Source organism: Trachemys scripta, chromosome 16, assembly GCF_013100865.1.
Source record: "Trachemys scripta elegans isolate TJP31775 chromosome 16, CAS_Tse_1.0, whole genome shotgun sequence".
NCBI lineage: Eukaryota > Metazoa > Chordata > Testudines > Emydidae > Trachemys > Trachemys scripta.
This window is the reverse complement of record NC_048313.1, coordinates 8,959,111-8,982,894: the sequence shown is the minus strand read 5'-3', so window position 1 is coordinate 8,982,894 and position 23,784 is coordinate 8,959,111. Positions and strand designations below refer to the sequence as shown.

The window sequence follows — 23,784 nt, the reverse complement described above, 5'->3', positions numbered from 1 at the left end:
TTAGAGCAGGGGGGGCTGGGAGCCAGGACTCCTGGGTTCTCTCCCCGGCTCTGGGAGGGGAGTGGGGGCTAGTGGTTAGAGCAGGGGGGGGCTGGGAGCCAGGACTCCTAGGTTCTCTCCCCGGCTCTGGGAGGGGAGCGGGGGCTAGTGGTTAGAGCAGGGAGGACGGGGGACTGGGAGCCAGGACTCCTGGGTTCTCTCCCTGGCTCTGGGAGGGGAGTGGGGGCTAGTGGTTAGAGCAGGGAGGACGGGGGACTGGGAGCCAGGACTCCTGGGTTCTCTCCCGGCTCGGGGAGGGGAGCGGGGGCTAGCGGTTAGACTCACTGACTGTGCCATCTAACGGGCGGTGACTGAGTGGCAGGAAACACCCCCGTGCACACAGCACACTGACTCTCGAGCTGCGACAGGCACCAGCAGAGCAGCGGATTCATTCAGCGACATGTCCTGCCCAGGGCTGCCCTCGCCCGTCCCCAGGTCAAATCGAGGCCAGACCTGGACCCCGGGGGTGGGGCTGATGGTGGGCAGATGGGACCAGATTCACCAGGGGGCCCTTCCCTGAAGCCGACGACTCTGAGACCTACTGGACCTGCCTGGTGCAGGAGTTGCGTCCACACAGCCCAGCATCAGCCTGCAGCAGGGGCCCGGAGCAGCCCCTTGGCTTTCCAAGGGCCAGAGATCCCTGCGCACAAGAACCAGCCAGTATCCTGCCTCCAACCGCGGCCAGTCCCACTGCTCCAAAGGAAACTGCCAGGAACCCGGCCATGGGCAGCCACAAGACAGCACAGTGCTGAGCCATGGCCTGTTATGCTCCAGCCCACGCCACCTGGACCATCATCACAGCAAAGCCCCAGGGCCCCGTCGGGCCGGGCGCCGCCCAGACCCCGGCCGAGATCAGGGCCCCGTCGGGCCGGGCGCCGCCCAGACCCCGACCGGGATCAGGGTCCCGTCGGGCCGGGCAATGCCCAGACACAGATTGTCTCTGTACTGAAGAGCTCACAACAACCCTCACAGACAAGGCCGACTCATTACCCCTGTTTTATGGACAGGGCACAAAGGCCCAGAGAGATTCCCAGGTTCCAAGGCCAGAAGGTTCCACTGTGACCAGCTGGTCTGCACCCCTTGACCCCGGTATAACACAAGCCAGAGACCTGCCTCAGGGGACTCTCTAGAGCAGCGCTCTTAGAAAACAGCCTCCCTTGATTTCCAAATGGCCAGTGCTGGAGAATCCCCCACACCCTTGGTAAGTTGCTCCAGTGGTTAATTACCCTAAACCTACCCCGTACTTCCTGGCTGAATGTATCTCGCTTCAAATTCCAGCCAGCAGCTCGTCTGACCTCCCTCTGGGACGTTTGTTCCCCTGTGGGCAGCGACAGGCTGGGATCAAGTCACCCCTGAACCGTCTGTGCTCAGCTAAGCAGCCGGAGCTCCTGCCGTCTGTCACTCCCAGGAGCTTTCGAACCCAGCGGTCGTTCTCCTGGCTCTTCTCTGACCCCCCAATCCACCAGCGGGCCCCAGAACCGGCCCCAGGCTCCCAGCAGCATCGCACCAGGGCCTAACACGGGGGAAATCACCTCTCTGCTCCTGCGGGAGATTCCCATTTCTGCATCCTAGGGTCACATGCGCTGGGAGCTCGAGTCCAGCTGATTACTCACCAGGCCCCCCAAACCTTTGTCAGGGTCCCTGCTCTCCAGGCAGCATCCCCTCCCCTGTCAGAACAGGCGTTCGGCGGCCGTCCTCTGGTCCTAGCCATCTACGTTTGCGTTCAGCGGCATTAAAACGCAGAGTTCACCTGGGCGCAGCTTGCCAGGAGATCCGCATCGCTCTGTGCCAGTCACCCGGGTTCTGCTTTGTTTCTCTCTCCCCTAGTTTTTGTGCCATCGGCAGTGACTGGCCCGGGAAGGGCCTGCAGCAGAATCCAGGTCGCCTGCATCCCTGACTGACCCTTCACCACACGTCCCCCCTGTGCGAGGACCCCACCTCCCTGGCCCACTCCTCCCTCCCTGGCCCAGCCTGCAGCTGTCATGAAAAGCCCCAGGGCTCAGGACCCCCAGCCCTGAGGTTCAGGGACCTGGGACCAGGGACCGGCTGGAAACCGCAGCCCCTGCCCTTCCCGGGGGCACCAAGCGGAGACGCTGCCTGGGAGCCAGGCCCCCAGGTGTTTCGAGCTGGGCATCCGCTCCCGCCATCCGACACGGCGTTTGCCCCGCCCCGCCGAGCTCTCCTTGCCCCGGACCCGTTCCCCCCTGAGCCCCCCGGCCCCGCTCTCTGAACCGAGCCAGGCCCAGCGCCTCCCACGAGCCTCCGGGCGTGACCTACCCCCCGGCCAGGCACCAGGGTCCCCGCCAAGCACTGGGTCACGCCAGGCGCGCGGCTCCGGTCGCTCCCAGGGCAGCCGAGCCCCAGGACGCCTCCGGGTGGTGCCTCCAGGTGGTGCCTCCGTGCCCGTCCACCCTTTGGGTGGAGAAGAGACAGCGCTCGGCGCCTCCCCACCCCCGCCGGGGGCATAACACTGCAAATGCCCCCTGTCCCCGGGGAGGATGTGACACATGGGGAGCTGCTGGGTTATAAATAAACCGCACACCCGGGAGTGGGGGGGGGGCAGCGTGGGGGCAGAGTCTGGATTAGGGACTAATCCTGCCCCTAGGGCAAACCTTCCCTGCCCCGTTCTGGGCTCTGGGGCGTGAAGGGAGCAAACAGAGACGTGGGCCTGGGAATCGGCCCCTGACAGCGCCCAGAACTACAGCCCCATCCCCGCGCCAGCCCCGGCCCCTGGCCCAGGCCAGCACCCCTACCAGCCCCTGAGAGACGGTGCGAGAAAGGGGTTTGTGGGCACGAGCCCAGCGGGCGGGACACAGGCCAATACCCCCAGCCCCCCAAGACACCAACACACATATCCACAAACACGATTCACACACAACACACCACACTAATACACCAAACGACCACAAACTCTAACACAAACACACACACGCACTATTGCATATCCACAAACTAAGTCCCTGCCGTGTTAACACACAAGCACTAATGCACATGCAGAGCACACACACTGACATGCACACCCTGACACACACAAACACACACCCTGCTCAGTGCAAAGGCGGCGGCCGGACCCGCTCCACCCCAGCCCCGGGTCGCTCCGCTCGGGGGTCCCGCGGCCCGGCGCAGACCCGGGCTGGCCCCGTTCCACCCCCGGCAATCAGCCGCCCCTTCCCGGACCCGCGCTGGGTCCCCGCCGGCCGAGGCCCCGCAGCTCCCGGCCCCGCGGCACCCATGGGTGCTCGGCCCGTCGCTGCGGGGTGCGGGCTGGAGCCGGACTTGCCTGGTGCGGCCGGGCGCTGCCCCGGGTCCGGCTGCTGGCGCGTCCTGCGCGGGGCTGGCTCCGGAGCCGGCCGGGACTCGGGGGCGGGGGCCGGGAGCAGCCACCGCCCGCCCGGGATCGCCAAGCCACTGACGTAACGCCCCAAGCCCGGCTTAAGTCCGCGCCCAGCTGCCCCCCCAAATCCCGGGCCCGGGGCTCAGTCCCCGAGAGTGACCCAGCCTGGATGTGCGCGTGCAAATGCGTGCGTGTAACCGCGCAACGGTGCAACCGCGTGTGCACAACGCCCGTGCAAACTTGTGAGTGCAAGCATGTGTGCAAACGCGAGTATGCAAAATCGGCCATGCAAGCACGTGTATGTGTGTGCACACGTCTGTGTGGTCAAACGTGTTTGTGCGTGTGTGTGCAGATGGGAGAGTGTGCCCCCATGAGTGTGCAAATGAATGAGAGTGCGATGTGTGCACACCTGTGAGTGTGCAGGTGTGTGTGTGTGCATGATTAGCTGTTGTGGGCCATGTTTAGGCAGGGTGGGGGGCTGTGAGGGGCACAGGCAGGTTCGGGAGGGATCTGGGGGGGCACAGACAGAGTGGGGAACTGTGTCTATGGGGGGGTGTCACACAGACCCATTTATCTGCAGAACTGCCCCATGAGTCAGGGCTTCCTCGTCCCCTTTGCAGGGAGTGGGGGTGAGTCAGGGACTGTGACTGTCTCACACATGGATACCCCCCCCCGCCCCCACAGACAGACAGACAGACACCCTGTCAGCACGCAGCTAATAATGGGTTAATGAGGCAGGGCGCATGGTCTAGTGTTGGGGCAGGGGCAGGGAGGCTGGGAGCCAGGACTCCTGGGTTCTCTCCCCGGCTCTGAGAGGGGAGTGGGGTCTAGTGGTTAGAGCTGGGGGGCTGGGAGCCCGGACTCCTGGGTTCTGTCCCTGGCTCTGGGAGGGGAATGGGGTCTAGTGGTTAGAGCTGGGGGGCTGGGAGCCAGGACTCCTGGGTTCTCTCCCTGGCTCTGGGAGGGGAATGGGGTCTAGTGGTTAGAGCTGGGGGGCTGGGAGCCAGGACTCCTGGGTTCTCTCCCTGGCTCTGGGAGGGGAGTGGAGTGGAGGCTGGTGGGTTAGAGCTGGGGGGCTGGAAGCCAGGATGCCTGGGTTCTCTCCCTGGCTCTGGGAGGGAAGTGGGGTCTAATGTAAGGGGGGACTGAGAGACCAGTATTTGGGGTTCTCTCCCCCACTGTCACTCACTCAGTGGGCAGTGATGAATCATTCCTCTGCACCTCAGTTTCCCCATCTCCATGGAGTGCCATGCCCGCCCCACGTGGGCTGGGGGGGATGTGTGGGGCGTGTTGCTGGGGCAGGGCAGGGTGCGGAGTCGCATACAGCTCTCAGCCTCGCAGACCCTGTGGCACCTTCAAATCCTGTGGAAGAGGCACCAAGCCCTCCCCACCCCCCCGGCTCCATCAGAGTTTGGACAGAGTGTGAGGCCTTGGCACTGGGGCGGGGGGTCGGGGGCAGGGCTGTCTGGACCCCCCAGCGCAGAACAGGCCCTGGGGTGACCCTGGGCCCCAGCGAGTTCTGACTGGCAGTCACCTGGGAGGTGCTGAGTGGGGCTGTGTGCGTGGGATGTCCTATGGGAAGAGTTTGTTGTGGTGCTATGGGGCGGGTGGGAGTTACTCTGTGTGGGGCGGGGAAAGATTTGTTCTGGGAACTGCAGGAATTTCCCTTTGCCTGCTGCAGAGGAATCCCAGGGATGGATGGGAAGTGCCCCACCCCCCTCACCCCATGGGGACCGGAGGGGGAGGGGGAGGAGGGGGCTGTTTCCTGACAAAATAAAACAGGAAATTTCACAGGAAATTAAATTGCAACTAAACAAAAAACCCTGATCCCAGCTCCCGGCACTGGCCAGACCCATCTCCCTGTTCCATTCAAACCCAACCCCTGTGGGTTTGGCAGTGCCCCTCAGTCCTGACCCACAGCCCCTGCTAGCCCAGCCCTGCCCCCCGGCAGTCCTGCTGGTGCCCCTCACTCCCGACCCGCAGCCCCTGCCCCCCACACCCAGCTCTGCCAGTGCCCCTCAGTCCTGACCCACAGCCCTCTGCTATCCCAGCCCAGGTTCCCCCACACCCAGCTCTGCCAGTGCCCCTCAGTCCTGACCCACAGCCCTCTGCTATCCCAGACCAGGGCCCCCCACACCCAGCTCTGCCAGTGCCCCTCACTCCGGACCCGCAGCCCCTGCTAGCCCAGCCCTGTCCCCCCTGACCCATAGCTATCCACGTTCCAATCTCAGCTGGCTGCAAAGAGCTTTTATGATTCCCAGCATGTCTCGCTGCCCCCTGCCATGAGCCCTGTAGAGTCACGGGGGTCCACGCAACACTGGCTTGAATCGTAACCAGCACTGGCACCTGCCTCTTTGCTCCTGGTGACCGTTGGGGGTCCCCTTTCCCGGCTTCTCTCCCCAACCAGCAGGGATGGAAACAAGCCCTGTCCAGTTAAAACCGAGATTCTTGCCTCATCCCAGGACTCCAGGAGCTGGGGCTTTCACAAAACACCAAACACGGTGAGAGTTGGCAGCGCTGCGGAGGGAGCAGCTACTAGAGACCAGCCTGGGGCGAGCTGCATTGCAGCGTCGGTTGTTCAGCGTCCTGATCCCAGCCCGGGGACAGTGCGGGGCATGGGGGGCGGCCTGGAGCTCTATTCCTGGGGCAACATCCGCGGAAGTGACAGACACCCTCTGCATCCGGCGTCCTCGCTGGCCCCCTCCCCAGTCCAGGGGTTAACCTGCTGCCCAGAGGAAGGACGCATCAGCCTCCAGCCTGAGCCAGGCCACCCCCCACACACACACACCTGCCCCAAGCGCTGCTCCCAGCCCAACCTGCCCTGGAGTCCTGGGTCATGCTGGCATGGGCGTGGGCACCGCTGCCCTAGCACGACGGCTGAGTGGACAGGGACTGAGCTGTGTGCTGGGGTGATTCAGAGGGCACTGGGGCCAGAGCTGCGTTCCCCAGCGGCCTGGGCCCCCAGCGCTCCCTGGCCGTTGTGGGCCTGCACATCCTGGCTGCGGAGTGGCATGTTCCCAGCCTCCCCTGCAGTTAGAAAGATGGTTCTGGGCTGGTCCTGGCATCGTCCGCCCAGTACTGCCCCTCACCTGCCATTCCCACGCGGCTGAGCCCAGGACGAAGGGCCGTGGGGCCCAGAGAGATTACCCAGCGCTAGCTGCCGAGGCACTAATCCACCACAGGTTTGGAGCTTCATTAGGTCCCTGACCCATTTTCCCTGTAAGAGGATGAGCGTCTATAGATAGCAGTCCCTCAGGCGGGGGCTGCATTAGCTCCCCCATGGGTCGATTTGTCTAATGAGATCGCCCACAAAGACCCTGATCCCAGCACGCCATCAGAATGAGATTAATTTCCGGGGGAGGGGGGGAGGGAGACAATAGCCATCTCCAGTGCAGATTGCGGATCGACCCGGGGCTGAACGACCAGGGACATTCAGGGCGGGGGTGTCAGAGAACTCTGAGCTCCAGGGCCCCCGTGTGCTGGTCGGTTACATAATCGTCCCTCTGCAGCGCTGACCGTGGCCTTGGACCGACATAACCAGGAAGGACTGTCTGTGCAGCAAAGGGCTCCGTGACCTTGGGGGAGCCTTTGCCGTGGGAGCCCGGCCCGGCTGGGTCAGACCCCGTCCATGCCCTGCACCCTAATGCACGATTGGTCCCTTTGCACCTGCTCCTGCAAATACCCCCTACGCGGGGCCCTGACCCAGGCCTGATGGGGCACGCTTGCCAGCCCTTTGCTTGATCTCGCCCCATCCCCCCAGGCTGCATTAGGCTCTGAAGCACTCGGGCAGATGCCCTCGAATGAAGGGAGTGAGGTGGGTCTAACTACATCACTCAGGGTATGAACAATCCACCCCCTGAGCGACGCCCCCGGTGCAGCCAGCACTAGTCTCCTGTCGACCCGGCTACCCCTCTCGGGGAGGCGGATTAGCTGTGCCAACGGACGGGAGCAGGCCTAGGCAGTGTCTCCCCGGAAGCGCTGCAGCTGTGGTGTTGTAAGTGTAGAAGAGCCCCAAGTGACGGTCACAAAGCCCTGTCCAGTTCCTCCTCTCCGCAGGCCCCAGGCCCCTATGGCCACTAGCCGGGCGTGTGCACATCAGGGAGCTCCTGTTCCCGCTCCCACCCAAGTCTAGGAGTACCTTAGGGCACATCTACAGTTCAAACACTGGAGTGCCACCATAGTGCGTCAGCGTGACCCTGCCTACAGGCCCAGTGAGCTGTTCTCACGCCCCTTCGCCCTGCTGCTGCCTGCACGGCGTGGACCCCCCATTCTGGCCGCACACGGCGCTGTGGGTCGGATCCTGCCCGCCTATGGGAACGTTAATGCCCCACGTGCCAGCCCGTGGTAGGGAGGTGTCGCGGCACCACCTAGAGGGAGCTGGGGTTAGAAGCAATATGCAGACAGCAAAGGAACCCGTCATGCAAAAGACTCTCTGGGCGTCCCACACCTTGCAGCTAACGGTGGGTGTAAGAAGTTGCTGGGGTCTGATTTCCTATTAGCTGAGACAAGATGGGACCAACTTCTGACGGTGAAAGACAAGCTTTGGGACTTTCCCAGATCTGAAGAGCTCGGTGTAACGTACTCAGCGTCACAGCTCAACTCCTCCGAGCTAGGCTGTTAGAGGCGTGTTTCAAACTCCGCATCGGCAGGGATTAGATCGCCTGCCGGCTCAGGAGAAATCCCAATTCCCTGCGCAAGGCTCCTGGGCCCTGTTCTCTGCTTATCTACAGCGAGTGGGATTTTCAAGTGAAAGGAGTCTGATGGCACTGGCAGCTTTCGTGGGCACCCTCGACGGAGGAGAGAGCCACAACTCTGCCTGAAGTATTTGGCAGTAGTCAAAGATGCGAATGACCATCAGGGCCCATCTAACCCTGCAGGAGGGGCCAGTGAAGGGCCGCTCCCTACAGGCCATTCCCCATCCCTTGTCCAGTTCTCTCTCAAATGTCTCATGCATTGGAGTTTCCACACAGTCCCTAAGAAAACGGTCCCACAGCTTCATTGTCTGGAGTGGGCTCCCGATATTAGTCATGGAGTCTTGATCCTACCCCGCATAGCGATAGCCCTGTCACGGAGTGAGAGGGGAGACAAGGCCCTGCACCCCCAGCTTCCTGTGATTCACCATGACTCTCAGCCACCCAGTAAAACAAAGTTTATTTCGATGACAGGAACACAGTCCAAAACAGGTCTTGCCGACACAGACAACAGGACCCCCTTTAGTTAGGTCCATCTGGGGGCCCCAGGGAAGCCACAGCCCTGTTGGTCAAGGCACCCCTCTTTATTTCCCAGCCAGCTCCAAAAACTGAAACTCACTTCTCCCGTCTCCTTTCTCCCTTTTTCGGCTCCTCCCCCAGTCTTTGTGTCCTTTGTCCAGTTCCCCGGGCAGAGGTGTTACCTGGCCTCCAACCCCACTCCTGCGTTCTCAGGTTACATACTCAGGTATGCTCCCTTCCCCAGTGCAGGCCGTCCCAGCAAAACTCCCCTGCAACCTTCCCAGGTCAATACTCCCTACTCAGCATTCAAACAGTCCTACTTCGTCACAAGCCCCTCTGTAGCACCCTCAATCTCCACCCACCCTTCCAGTGGGCAGTGCCAACCTGCCTCTCACATCCCCTTCTGGCCACATCTAGGCTTCCCGATTACCCCCAAATTTCTCCCAACTGCCACCATCCGTTCAGTACCACCAAGGCTCGCCCGCAGGTGGTCTCTGCTATTGGTGCTAGACAGCCATGCTTAAGGAAGAGGAAGGACAGGCTAGGGTGCTGGACTGGGGCTCAGGACACCTGGGTTCAATTCCTGACTCCACCACAGATGTCAAGTCACTGAATCCAACTGGTGAGGCAATTCCCTGATAGCGTGGAGATGATACTCAGCGGGAGGGGTGTGAAGATAAAGTGCCCGGTTGTGAGGTGCTGAGGGCAGAGAGACGTACACGTGCTTGGACGGACAGCAAACTCTTAACTCTTTCCTGAGAACACAATCAATCCCTTTAACTCTGTGGTTATTTCTGTACCGTCAGCACTCCGATATTCACACCCAGGATTACTGCTGTTCTCTAAACAATGTTACATGCCTGAATAGGACTGGGTTAAAAATAGACTGGAAACACGTCTACAAAGCGCGTCCCCTCTCCCCAACTGTTCAACACAGAAACAGCGAGCTGGGTTTAAACTCTCTCCCCCATTCTTCACACTGTCGAACAGTCCTGCCCAAAAGAGTGTTGCAATGAGACGAGACGGGATTTTTTAACTCCCCCATGAAAATGAAGGCTATAATTTGTAAAGAGCTATCAGGTAGGATTGCTAAACAAACACAAATGTAGTTAACTCACGCTTGAGCCAAATGAACCAGAAACCTTTAAAATAACTGCATCCTTTAATGGCAGTAATACAATTATAGAGGATTAAAGAGCTCACAGGAGAAATATAGATGACATTTTTGGAAGACAAATGTGCAATAAAAAAAGGAAAAAAACACAAAGCCATGCAACGAAACAGTCATTGTAAAAATACCAATACAGTATATACATATTTGCATCAACAACTTCAATTCTGAAATAGTATTTACAGTTTATTACAATCTCGGTTAGAGCATTATTTTTTTTTCTCTTAAAGCTCTGGAAGATGGAAAAATATTAATGGATTAAAGACTGGTGATGTTTTACGTTATGGTGAATATATTCCAAAGTAGAGCGTCATCACTTTTCATATTCTGGACAGGGTTCAATATGTTTTTTTTATTTATGTTACAAATGTTTAGGGTTATGGTACAAATGCCACTGATTTTACATCCCTCTCCCTAAAAGCAATCTCCCATGGCAGAACATGACACAAATGATTTATTTCACTTCTCTTTTTGTGACAGTGATACCAGCCAAACTCCAAAGCCATGAGTTCATATGTCACACTTCACTGCAGGTTAAGAGCTGAGGAGACACCAAGAGAAGGCATGAGGTAAACCACTTCAACAGTGCGCTAACTACTACCCACACAGATGCCACACTGATTCATTGAAAACTAGCAAACAATTTCAGGGAGAGATGCAAGCAGAAATTTTAATAGATTAGATCTCCATTGGACATCCACTTATTGAACAGATCAGCACAATCCGTTGGCATCTGAGTTTTCTGGTATCCAGCTGGGTTGAGGGACATTGTTTAGAGTAAGTTTGCCTCAAATTAAAGCAGGGTGCAGGAGGAAGTAAAACAAATAGCGTCCACAGGGAAGAAGACAAGTAAATTAACACCAAACATAAATGTAACAAAACTTCAGAGTCCAGACTGGGTTTTTTTTAATTGAAAAGAGTTATTTTGGCATTATTAATATTAATCTCACATGCACCAAAACCAAAGAACACCCATTAGCTGTAGAACTTTTTCAAAGCAAATTATAACGCTTACAGCAAAACTGAATGGGTTTTTAAGCAGCTGTCCCACTGTTGGACAATTCATCCTAAACCAGATTCAATGATGGTAGCCAGCGTCCTGAGAAATGTTTTTCCTCTCACACTACTCCTTATGCAAACACCAGCCCGATGACAAGCCACTGTGACATGATGCAATGGATGAATTCTCAACCCAGAGAGGTACAGTCCCTTGGGATATATTCTGCAATAAAACAGGAACCTCTCTGCGGGGGAAGGTGGGTCGGCTGGGATAGCCTGGCACCAGATCCTCATCTAAGCTGGTGCAGCACTCCCCGGTGCGAGGCCCTGGGGAAGGAGAGTTACGACACGCACACTGTGCCTTTAAAACACTCACCATTACCAGCTATTTGGGGTCTCTGACAAAAGTTCTGGCTTGTGCCTTGGTCAGAAGAAAGCACGATACTCAGTTCACACTCCACAGACATTTTCCTGATAGTGCCACAGACACTGTCCTGGCTGAAAGTATAACGAAGAACCCACCTGGCTCAGCCATGTTTATAAAACTGTGTTTAAAATATTTAACTTCGTTTCCATTATTTCACAGGAATTGATACTGCATGTTGGTCATGTACATTGTACAGATCCATGTCTCAACATATGGCTAGAAAGGTGCAAGCATTTTAGCTTTTCCTTGGTGCAGTTTATGCTTTAAAGACACTTTGCATAAAATGTTTTTATCTTCCAATACTTGTGAGCATGTTTGCTACAGGCTTTGCCAGCCAAATACTTGTGAGCGTGGGGTACTACCAATATTCACGTGACGGACGGCAGAATCCAGTTAGCTCCACAGCGATACCGCTATCGAAATACCAAGAAGTAGGGGGTAGGACACACCTTGACATTGAGTAACCGAGGCTACCAAGGGGAGCATGGGAAGGAGAAAAAAAAAGTATTAGTACAAAGATCTAGCACATTTGAGACAAGCGTGGGGCAGAGGGATGATCAGGAAACCGTAAACTACAGAATTGTCTCGTCTGTCGGAAAGGTTTATAAACCTGTTATCCCCTTTACCCACTGAAACAGCTTGTAGCAAGAACACTGAGCCACAGAAAGGAGTCACCCCAGATCTTCCTTCCCTCAACAACCATTTTCAAAACCACAGACTCTACTGTATCCCGTTCATCTTTTGAAAATCTTGATTATCTGTCACTCACGTCCCTTCCCCTGTAGCTGCTTTTCCCTGCACACCCTGAAAGCACAGCTCATTGTACTCAACACTTCCATCTCCACATTTGTTTCTAAACACACAATGAATCAGAAAAAGTATTCAGCACCTAACATCGCTTTCCTCTCTTTTCTAAAGAACAGCCTCTCCTTGTAGTGTGGCACTATCGGACAAAACTCTGCCTCCTGAAACGCACAGCATGCAGAGTTCCCCCTCCCATCTGGATGGAGATGGGTTTTACCCCTGGGGGGTAGGGTGGGGATCATCTACTGAAAATCTTAGAACACAGATTTGTGTTTATGGAAAAACCCTCCATTCGCAAAATACATACAAGTGAAATCTGATTGAGATTAATAATTTAATTTCAATAATACAACCTTTTTTTTTTTGGTAGACTGCACAACTTTTTGGGATGCAAATATTCCATGGCCATCCATGGAAGGTCTCGAGAATGCGAGTCCTGTTACAACCCAGCTGGGTCTTACAATCAAACAACCTCCAGGAAATGGCATAAAATATTTACTTAAAACAAAAGCAAACAAAACCCCCACAATTACAAAAATAATCCCACATGGTTATGTTTCCATGGTAATTCTGTTCACTGTACTAGAATTTTAAAAAAGACTATGATACAAATACTTTAGTTAGTTACATTTTAGAAGTGAACACATTCTACTAATCCGCATGGCTCACAGCTTTAATCTGCTAAGCAACACGTATGAACCACATTTCTCTGCCATCCAGTCTGTCACTACCCTTGTCCTGAATGCAGTACCGGGGAGATGCTCGGCTACTGCAAAGAGGGAGGACAAAAAGGTGGTGTGACAGATCAGCCACAGCTTCCCAAGGACATTTCAGACAATTCATTATTTCCCGAAAATGATTTCAATTGCATTTTGAAAGAAAGCTCTAAAACAAACTATTGAGGAAGTCAAACAAAATGCTGGTTATTACTGCACAAGGATACTTTGATTATTCATTTAAAATGCATCTTTGAGACTATATGTTACAGCACTGACCAGAACCAAAACGATTTATATACATGTTATATGGCTAAAGTGAGCACTAATGGAATAAAAAAAAAGTTACCAACACTGCGCGCTGTTATTCAATACACGGACGCAAGGTCAGTCCTTTAATACTACTGGCAGAACGGTGAAGCTGTGGGATCGAAGCCCTTAAAAACATCTTTCAGAGACCCCGCATCCTGCTGCTCAGTGTCGTGGGCAGGACTGTTCCCTGCAAAGGGGCTGCCTGACCCAGGCTTTGTGGTCTGCTTAACCATGCCATAGACGGAGGGCACCGGGAGGTTATGAACCCCTGGCTGAGGTGCGGTCTCCTGGGCAGGTGTGGAGGAGGCGGCGGGGGCGGTGGAGGAGGCCTTGGGACGCGGCCTGTTATAACTATTGTATCTGTCTGTGGCAAGCTCAGCGCTTGCCTTCTCGGCCTCGGGCTGATCCAGCGCGGACCTGCGCACAAACAGAGGCTCCTTGGCCTTGTTAGCGCTCTTGCTGGCCTCTGGGCCTTTCAACGATGCATTCCCTTCGCTGGGAGACTCCGCGGCTTTGCCAGCTGAGCTCGGAGTCCTGGGGTCATACAGACTAATCCCACTGAGCACACTGCTTTGGCTGCTGCCTTTGCTAAGTCCACCGGCTGTCAGCAGCCTGGGGTCGTAGGGGGCAATGGTGGGAGCTGTCTCGCTGCTGGGCGTGGGAGCCGCTGTTGGCTGAGCTGGCTCCGCAGGTTTGGCAGCTCTGGCAGCTGCTGGCTCTGCCGGTTTCTGTAACCTGGGATCGGCTGATGCTTTGCGCATCCGAGGGTCGCTCGGCTTATCGCTCTGCCCAGGCCCTGGACTGCCAGACGCATTCACAGTCTTTAATATTCTTGACAACAGCTCGAAGTCAGGGATGTTGGTGCCAGAACCGGTGGCAGGCTCTGCTTGGGCTGCTGCCCCTCGTTGTCTGGGGTCAGAAAGGCCTGTGTTTTGGGGCCTGTTGAGTCGTGGGTCAAGGGCAGGTAATGACTGGAGAGCAGCTGGGACGGGAACAAATTCTTGCTTTGGGACAGGCAGTGGAATCAGATCCTCTGGGCTCCACAGGACCATTCGGGCAAAGTTTGGCTTGTTTAGGATCACGTCTTTCTTTATGTGGCTGAACTGCTGCAGCTGAGACCTGGGGTCTCGCAGAGCGTGGGCTGGCAGTGCGTCTAAGGGGATATTGACCGGTTTGTCCCTTAGCGCTCTTTCCCCTTCCTCCTCCTCGGGAACCACGGCAGCCTTCTGATTGGCCGCAGTGCTGGAATGAGGCGCATCCGGTTTCAGGGCAGGCGTGGGAATGTGTCGTGCTAGTCTCGGGTCAGTGGGCCCTGCGTCTCCAGTGCTAGATGGACTACAAGCATCGGCATTTCGAGACAGCCTGGGATCCCGCAGCACACGTGGATCCGCAGGCCGACTGCTCCCCGCTGGCTGGGCCTTCTGCAGGCGAGGGTCACTCACCCCTGAGGACGGGCCGATGCTGCCACTGATTTCTCCATGGGATGCCTGGGCATGAGGCCTGCTTGAACTCTGCTGCCTTAGCGTTTTCAGTATGGAAGTGACGCTACTTCCACCGTCATCCTCATCACTGGAGTACCAGTTGCCAGGATCACCTAGGAACAAGGAGACGAGAGTAAGCAAATACCACAGTGCGCGCCATCATAGCTAACCACACGGTACCTGGTTCTGTTAGGGTCTGCAGCAACTGGTCTCACACTAACAAGCAGCTCCCTCAACCCCCTGGCAGCTCACGACGCTGCAATGCTAGAAAGGGGGATCCACGAACATTTAGCAGCATCCAGCCTCACCAAACTACATTAGCTTTGCGGGATCTTTCAGCCAGCTGCTCTGATTTCTGCAGCGCACTCTTGCCATTCTTCCTCTCCCCTATTTCTTCCTTCATGACTTTCGGTGCTCACCCCCGGCCCTCCTTACGAAGGGAGTTTCTGAATCAGTGCTTGGGAGATTGATTGGGAAAACACCCGAGTGCATGTTCTTCAGAAACCTCCAGTGCCCTTCGCTACAAAACCAAGATGGCCATCTCCCACGCGGGGCCCACGCTGGCACCAGGCGCTGTCTGTTGAGATCACAATCTCATAGCTCCTCTTTTTGTTTTAAGATTTGTCATTTGTAAAATAAAAGCACAAACCCCACTGCCAGCCTGAGCTGTCGAGTATGTTCAAAGAGGAGCTGGGGACGGAAGCAATGGGATGCAGAATGACATTCCCACAGGGCTGCCCATTTGGAAAACAGGGAGAATGTCTGTCCCCCAAGACATCTTAGCCCAGGGCAAAGACAGATCTGGGATCGCATTCGGTCTCTGTCACTGAGAGACCTGCAAGCATAGGAATGCTGCAAGCAGAGCATGGAAATGCAGATGTGCCAGGGCCCACAGTCCACATGGAGGGGGAAGGCAGCAACCAGAAATGGTGCCACTGGACTCTGGGAGGAAACAGGCCAAAGGCCTAAGCCAGGGGAGCAGGTTAGTCTGGTGTGGAGCCCCTGGGGGATAGGGTAGCTTGTGCAGGGGCATCCTTCACGGACACATCTTTGAACAAGTCCGGTGCTCTGCCACTTGCCTTCCTCATTCTCCCGCTCCTGCTTACTGCTCTCGGCCAGTCTCCGAGCCCTCTCCTCCTCTTCCTGCTGCTTCTGCTGGATTCTCAGGTACAGGGCTCTCTGGGCTGATGGCAGGAAGTCAGGGATGTTGGCTGATGGTTTGTGTAACCCTGGAGCCCCTCCTTCACACAAGGAGTCGGGTTCCAAGGACTGGTCAGGGAAAAGATGCTCTCCCAGCGGCTCGTCCATATCCTCATAATTCCCATAGTCCTCTGCCATGGAAGGAACAGGGCAAATGTTCACAATCACAGGACACTGACGTTATTTCTCATACAGCTGAATATAGCAGCCGACACTCAAGAAAGCAGTAAAGAGAGACTTATGCCCATGAAACCAGCCAACGTTTGAGTCTTGTCTGGTGCGAGTTCTGCCCAGCCACCCAGAGCAGCACGTTAAGTGGTCACAGGCAGCTAAAAGAGACCAGGCCAACATCGCATGTCCAGCCCTCCCTGCACAAGACCAACTCCTGTCATTCTTGATAAACAGAGACAACGCAGGGACAGCTAGTAAGAGGAACATACCTGGGTCACCCATCAAGCCAGGGTCCATGTCCAGGCCCTCTTGCTGTTGGTAGAAATTATCGTAGAAGCTTTGTGCAGGTGGGCCAGGAGGCATCATTCCGGAGTGTGGAGAATCGTCCGGGCCATATGGCATCATTGGGGGCCTGGGACCCATTGGAGGCCCAGGATTCATCCCAGGGCCCATAGGCATATCCGGGTGCATGTCGGGGTGCATATCTGGATGCATATCAGGATGCATGTCCGGGTGCATGTCGGGGTGCATGTCCGGGTGCATGTCCAGATGCATGTCAGGATGCATGTCGGGGTGCATGTCGGGATGCATATCGGGGTGCATGTCAGGATGCATATCGGGGTGCATGGGTCCTGGCATAGGCCCAGGTGGTCCACCAGGCCCAGGGAAGCGGGGAGGTGGTGGAACTGGGTGCCTGGAAGAGAACAGAGGGAAATTTACCTTTTAAAATGCAAACTTGAGATCAGACTCATTCCCCTACAAAGAGCAGGGCTTGCAGCAGTGTCCCCATCAGAACTGGAAGGACAGGCACGGTGCTGCAGGGAATGCCCATTGCTGCATGCTCTGCTTCCTGCAGGAATAGACCATGTTGTTTTAATGCACCCACCGGCAGGAGCTGCCAGAAAAGCCTCATTTCCACACAAAAGGCGCCTATTCCACATCTCTCAACTTCAGCAGCCAGCTCTTTACTGTCGAGTTTCAGTAGCAGCAGGACTGCGTCCCCAGCCCTTCTGTACACTGCTATGAAATGGCAGCAGGATGTTGAATTCACACTGTGCAACCCCCTCCTGCCTAGACCACCATGCCATGGCACAGAGGTCTCTGGGCGAGGAAGACAGGCTAACCTTGTAGCAAACCAGATGTCAGGAGCAGAACCTTGGCTGGCCTATTTCCGAGCCTACTCCACAGAGAGAGAACAGGAAATACATAATATTCAGATTACACGGTCTCAGTGACTGCACTAAGGGGTCAGTGCCACCCTGTGTGCAGTGAAAACACACAGGTTCCTAAACACCCTGTACCGCGTCTAAAGGATCCACAGAGCTTCCGAGACGCATGTAGGGAGAATTTTACTACTATGCAAATAACACAAAGAAATTCCATATATTAGCTACATTAAATAACTAGGCTACAAGTGGGAATGTTTTGCTTGTGACTGAGAGAGGCTGTGGATGAATTTCATCCTGTAAAATTACTTTAAGACCCTCAGAGAGAAGGGTATGAATAATGACCTCGCAACGGCACACATAACCCCCCCTTCCTATTCCTGACTCTCCCACTGAGCGTTATTCCTTTAGTGCATCCGTAAGTAGTTGGAAGGGAGGGTCATGCTTACCGCACGCCTAGTTTCTCCGCCAGCTGCCCAGTGGGCCGTACCACAATCTCAAACAGAGATGGGATCTTCTTATACATGTCCTGCTGCTGCTGAAGCTGCTGTGGTGAGAGAGGCTCATGCGGTGGTGGCGGCAGCTGGGGTGGCCCTGGCGGTGGAAGGGGGGGAGGCGGAGGAGGAGGAGGTCCTCCAGGAATTGGCCTGCCGTTGGGAGACGTTGGAGCTGGCGGGCCAGGAGGGCGAGGGGGTGTGGGCAGCAGGCCCACTCCAGGTGGAGGTTTCGGTAATGGATTGATGCCCTGTTTCTTTAGCTCTTCAACTTCCTTCTCATCTTCTGCACCTGCTTCTGCATCATCAGCCAGCATCTGAGGGAGAGAGAGAAATGAGAGGCAGTTAAAAGCAACGCCCTGAACAGCCCATGTTGGTATGAGTTTGCCAGGTCTCGGCGCGGCTGGTCAGACCACGGCCTGGGCCCGTGTTTCTCCAGCGCTGAGGTTGCATATGAGAGTCTGCCAGCACAGGCTTGTCTCCCATTGTTCTAGCAAGCTGAAAGCGTCCCAAATGATGGGGCTTCTGCTCTGCAGAGTCAGACCAGGCTCCCTGCGCTTCCCTTTTCAGAACTCAATCTCGGGACTCCAAATGACACCCTTGTTACCCCATCTTACAAACTCCTCTTTCCTTACTGTGAAAGTCTCACATGGGCAGCAAAATCAGCCAAGGCAAGAGAGCCACTCGGAAAGGAACCCACATTAACATTCCCTTTTACCTTGTCCAGCAGCTCCCGTGTTTCGTCTGTGAGCGGCTCATGGGAAAACATGCAGTCGTCCCCATTGATACAGTTCCCAGTGGTGTGGAACAGTTTACAAGGAAAGTCTCGTACAAAGTGTTAAGGAAAATAAAACTCCTTTGAGTAATTAATAAAAAATTTGTCAATGGGCAGACAGGTTATTTTTAACAACGCTGCACCAATGGTACATTCTTACTAAGCACGTGAAATCTCTGCAGTCCCAACACTGAAAATAAAACACAACTGCCCCACACCCCCCATTTTCCTTTTCTAAAACTCCTGCAAACCCACCTGCTCTGTGCAGCTCTGTGGCCTAAAGACCCCATTCCCTTGTGCTTACTCCATACTGTATTGTTCCCAAGCTGAGCCTGCCTTCACCAACATGAAGCCACTCGTGTCCCTGCAGCTGTCACACACTGTTAAAAGCCTACACATCTTAAGGTATACGTCTTCCACACTCCCATGGCTAGTCCTAGCCTCCCTCCGCCTGGGGAAACATTAGTGCAGGTCTTCATCATGGGACCCTTCCCTTCCTTTCTGACACGCTCCGGTGAGCAGTGAAATAATGAACATGCCATCGCTGGCATCTGAGTCAGCACCCACTGAAATGAATGGGGCTGTTCACACCTTAGCATTCAGGCTCTCTGCAGGCTCAGGCAGGCATAGGTTACGCTCAGGATAGTCTCTCCCCCCGTTATCGTTTCAGGCTCTCTGCAAACTTAGGCAGACGTCTCTGCATCAGTTAACTCAGATCACAACATGAAGGATTTATCTGCAATTCTAACAGCTAGAGATTGACTTTTTTTAAAACGAAAGCTGAGACTGAAGAACAAATGAGAGGTCTATCTACACCTTCAGCTAGCCCTTCACGGCCCCCTCCCACAAGTGGGTGCACCCCACATTCTGGGAACCAATATCAAACAGGCACTTGCCTGTAGATTGTAAGCTGCTTAGTGCAGGGACCTAACTCTTCTGGCCCATTTTTTCCTGTTGCACAGGGCTGCACATGACTGACTTAGCCACTGATCTCCGTGGTGACTGGGAACACAGCGAACAAGAGGAAAGGATATCATGCATGTAAGGGCAATTCTCCGCCCTCGCACAGTAACCAGTGATGTAAAACTTGCACAGTTCCCGCTTCTTTGGTAGCTCGATGTCATGGCTGAAATTGCAATGCTCCCCCTGTATAGAAAAAGTACAACACCCGCACTGTTAATGAAACAATAAAGCACACACAATAACAGGGGGCAGCAAACACCTATAAGGCACTTGTTATGGAACTGACTCTCTGCTGGGGTTCTGGCCCTGAAATCCTTGAAAACCGGGCTCTGTGTACCACGGTTATCTTGTGTTTTTAAAATCGGAGAATCAGGAAGTAGAAAGTAAAGCAAGTGTTTGTCTCAGATTGGTGTTTGCACGCTTGATTTTCCTTACACTCGGTGTAACGCTCCTAGCACTCAGCATGTTATCACTTTCAACATGTATTCTAGACCACGTACGTCTCAGTCTATATCTTGTACAGATCTGGATGCATTTTAGGTACTACAGAAATGCTTAGCAGTAAAGTCAAGGCCACCATTAATTATCTCCTTACCCAGGTACACCTGCCTTCCACAAAGTATTTGCAGATAACTTTTCCTTTTTTATCAGACTGCTGGTGGGGTTTATCATGGTCATTCCGCCTGTAATTTCCACCTCCTCCTCCGTCCTGCAGGAATTGTAAGGGTGTAGTTAACAAGCACGAAAAGGCAAACCCTAGCCATGGAAAGAAATTAACCTACAATAACCTCCCTACAACATGCATTTCAAAGTGCACATGAAGGTCTTGCATGAAGGAAGCATATGACTTGCAGCCTGACCGACTGTAGCTAGATGGAGACAGATTTCAACTTGGTTTGTCAATCAATCCATCAGAATCTGAAAAATCCATCCTGCCTAGAAAAGGGATTATTGTCATGAAGCCTGGGCCGGTCCCATTTTTACACTGCTGGGAAATACACAAATAAGAAGTCTAGACTTTGGGCTCATTTCAAGGTATTTCAGAGATCATCTCTTTTGGTGGGTGGGGAATGGGGGTCATTTTTCTGACTGTAAGGACAGTGCATGCACTTGAAGAAGAACAGGAGTACTTGTGGCACCTTAGAGACTAACAAATTTATTAGAGCATAAGCTTTCGTGGACTACATGCATATATGCATCCGAAGAAGTGGGCTGTAGTCCACGAAAGCTTATGCTCTAATAAATTTGTTAGTCTCTAAGGTGCCACAAGTACTCCTGTTCTTCTTTTTGCGGATACAGACTAACACGGCTGTTACTCTGAAACCTGCATGCACTTGGTGACATGAACCCTAATGAGGGCTCCCCGAGATGCCTCCTTCTTTTTAGCATTACTTGGTGCCAGTCAAACAGTGCCTGAGAGCACTTCTCACCCCAGACAAAAACAGGCAGAGGAGCCCCTTGATAGAAGGGAGAAAATCGATGCCCGGGGTTCAAAAATTGGGCTGCTTGGAAGCTTGACTGCCAAGCACAGGAGTACGTGACCGATCAGCAGCCTCTTGCCGTTGAAGTGCAGCTTGGATGAGAAAAGTGACTAGATAAAAGGAGCCCTGTCCTCATGGCAGGTCTGCTCTCTGTGCCGGTTCAGTGTCACTTTACTGAGCAAGATCAACAGTTACTGGCTTTACTCCTAGCAGCCCTTCAGAGCCAAACCCGGTGGGAAAAGGAGCTGGGGTGTGCTCTGCTCTGTGCTTCATCATCAGGACTGTTCATTATTTCCCAAGTTCTGTACTCCAATAGGGTTGCAGAAGCCCGAGGGCTGGATCTTTACTCTCAGCGATGATGAATGAGGTAGGAGGAGGTCAACTTGTGGCTCTCAGCCTAGGGCAGTAAGCAGCGCTGGAGGGCAGAAAAAGCCATCTTTATGTGCAAACTGACCAAGTTTGTTCTGGGTGCAGAGAGCTCTGGGCAGGCTCAGAAAGTTCCATATTTCAGAATTCAATACATCCAAGTGAAATTATTTCTGGGGAAGCCTGTCTGGTATGTTGGAGAGAAACCCCCTGGACATCTTTCCACAGGTGACCCAAGTGCAGCAAGACCCCCAAGGAGACAAGGCAGAGCTTCTTACCCCCATGTCTTCATCATAGTAATCGTCATCCTCGTTCATTCCGCCACCTTTCCCCATTCCACTTCTACTCCCACCTCTTCCTCTTCCCCTGCCCATCCCTTTGCTTCCTCTCCCTCTGGGGCCACGCCCACGCCCCCGATTTAAACCTGAAATAGAGTAAAACAACATAATTATTTATACTTTTCCCCTCAAATAAAAGCTGATCATTATGATACCAGTGGCTGGCTCTACTCTCCGGACTGCGCAGAGCTCACGAGCACCATCTAATTCACTCGGCTCTGGGCTGTCACGTACCTCGCCCTCTGCCCTCTTTGCTCCTCCGGTACTGGTTGAGCTCTTTCGAATAGTCGTCGTAATCCTCGTCACCCATTGGCTCTTCATTGTCACCATACTGCAATTCAGAAAGAACAGAGTGCTCAGGGCACTGGACTCTTGGCCCAAAACTGATGCTCACCCCGCCACTTCTAATTCCAGAAAGGAATGTTCTCCCCCTTAACGCTCCCCATTTCTGGAGGACTCGGATACAGCTCAGTAACGGGCCTTACTTCCATTTCTTCCTCATACATCTCCTCCTCCTCTTCCGGATGTTCGCCTCTCCCTCTCCCACGGCCTCCTCGGCCCATGCCTCGCCCTCTCATTCCACCTCTGCCTCCACGCCCTCGGTATCCTCGGCCTCGGCCTCGACTGCCTGTAAAGCAAGCAAACAAGTGTCAGTTTGCTACCACAGTACTTGAACACTCAGACAGCCGCGTGGCTCCATGCCTGACAACTGGCTGTCTTTGGAGCAGGTACCAAGTCAGTTCACAGGAGTAACATGTTGTCTCTCACTTCCAGAGGACAATCAGATCAGCTTATGACAGCAAATGATCTCTTAGTTACTGCTAGTGAGATCAATGAGTTTGCGAGGGCGTGCTGGGACTTTTTAAGCCTACTAATACAACATAGGGTCACTTTCTTAAGGAACACAAACGTAAGTGCATACCTAATTGAAAGGAAAGTCAATGGCATTCCAGTAAGGGTTACCCATCACATTTAAATAGTGAAGAATATGGCAAAGACAATACATGCCGGGTACAATATCTGTACCATGCTTCTGCTTCAGGCTCTATCAACCTGTAACCAGAATCCATCAATCTGTGGTACTTACCTGCCCCCCATTACCACAGTATCTGAGCGCATCACAATCTCTAATGTATTTATCCTCACCACACCACTATGAGGGAGGGCAGGGCTACTCTCCCCATGTTACAGACAGGAAAACAGAGCTTCAGAGAGACACGGTAACCTGCCCAAGGTCCCACAAGAGCTCTGTGGAAAATCAGGGAACTGAACTCAGACCCTCCAAGCCATCACCTCTACCACTCAGCGATCCTTCTAACAGAATGTATCTATATATGTATATATTACATACCTGGTTAGTGAAGATATCAAAACACTTGCCTCCTCCTTATAAGAGCAGGTTCTGTTTATTTTAGACTTTTGATAGAATAAATCTTGGTGCTATTTGGCTTTAAGTGGGTTAATGCTTTTTAATATTCTGAAGCAATTACTCTTAAAGTGGCTAGGATGTAAACATTTTAAAGCAGCCATTGTGAATGCAGGGAAATTACCGCACATAAAGTTTCATCCTTCCTGCAGGATCAGCAACATGCTACGCTTCAGAGTTTACTCTGAATAGACTTTAACAGGATGAAATCGGACTTGCCACGTTATTCTGACTTTGTTTTCTTTGCACATAAAGGACACACTATTTTTTTCTACCTCACCTGTATTTTTAAATCTATCTAGACATAAGAGAAAGAATGTGCCTTTAAATATAAAGCTACAAAACTGGGATCTGGCCTTTGCCCTGGCAGAATAAAAGATGTCAAGAAATGGCTGTCTCTGGGTCTCGCTATGCAGCACTAATGAGTTATTTAGGCCCTGCCATTGCAACTGAAGCAGACCTCTGCTGTACCAGGGGCTCAGAGCGGGCACAGCATTCCACCTGCAAGCCGCCAACTACAAGATCAGAGCCTTACATGGTGACTGAGCATCAACCTTCATAAGCAAACTGTTGTAACATGTTGATTAGAAAAGTGGCTTGGCCTGGGAAGCGTGTTGGCAATGGCAGCCATACCTCGCCCCCGATGTGTCCCCTCCTTAGCTCGCCGGTACTGGTTCAGCTCTTTTGTGAAGTCGTCATACTCTTCTTTCCCCATGTCTTCATCTTCATCCCCCTCGTATTCGCCATAGGCCTCATTCTCGTAATCCTCATACATGTTGTAATTCTTGCTCTCCATTTTGGAGTAGCTCTTCTTTGGCAAGGGGGCACTGTGAGAGGACTGATACTGCTGGTGAGACTGAAAAAAGTAGACAGACAGGAAGGGTTAACAATGAAGCAAAGATCAATCTGAA

General features: G+C 53.7%; 2 protein-coding genes across 4 annotated transcripts in view; both read right to left on the bottom strand.

Annotated features, from left to right (window-relative positions):
- LOC117889174 (cdc42 effector protein 2-like) overlaps positions 1 to 3,180 on the bottom strand; it is a 7,242-nt gene extending 4,062 nt beyond the window's left edge. Inside the window, exon 1 of one of the 2 annotated variants that reach the window (XM_034793058.1) lies at positions 3,082 to 3,180. The gene's annotated coding sequence lies outside the window, so the exon portion shown is untranslated. Of the gene's footprint in view, positions 1 to 2,316; positions 2,443 to 3,081 lie in introns of those variants that run through there. The other variant, XM_034793057.1, reaches the window with a different exon arrangement.
- A 7,042-nt stretch (positions 3,181 to 10,222) lies between these two features.
- Positions 10,223 to 23,784, bottom strand: part of ZC3H4 (zinc finger CCCH-type containing 4) — a 28,229-nt gene continuing 14,667 nt past the window's right edge. Inside the window, exons 4-14 of one of the 2 annotated variants that reach the window (XM_034792071.1) lie at positions 23,507 to 23,729; positions 21,933 to 22,075; positions 21,682 to 21,778; positions 21,388 to 21,533; positions 19,858 to 19,971; positions 19,334 to 19,445; positions 18,243 to 18,352; positions 17,480 to 17,841; positions 16,134 to 16,558; positions 15,573 to 15,824; positions 10,223 to 14,606 (exon numbers count right to left, since the gene is read on the bottom strand). In XM_034792071.1, the coding sequence (XP_034647962.1) occupies positions 13,102 to 14,606; positions 15,573 to 15,824; positions 16,134 to 16,558; positions 17,480 to 17,841; positions 18,243 to 18,352; positions 19,334 to 19,445; positions 19,858 to 19,971; positions 21,388 to 21,533; positions 21,682 to 21,778; positions 21,933 to 22,075; positions 23,507 to 23,729 (3,489 nt within the window). In that variant the 3' untranslated portion in view covers positions 10,223 to 13,101. The remainder of the gene's footprint in view (positions 14,607 to 15,572; positions 15,825 to 16,133; positions 16,559 to 17,479; positions 17,842 to 18,242; positions 18,353 to 19,333; positions 19,446 to 19,857; positions 19,972 to 21,387; positions 21,534 to 21,681; positions 21,779 to 21,932; positions 22,076 to 23,506; positions 23,730 to 23,784) is intronic. The other variant, XM_034792070.1, reaches the window with a different exon arrangement.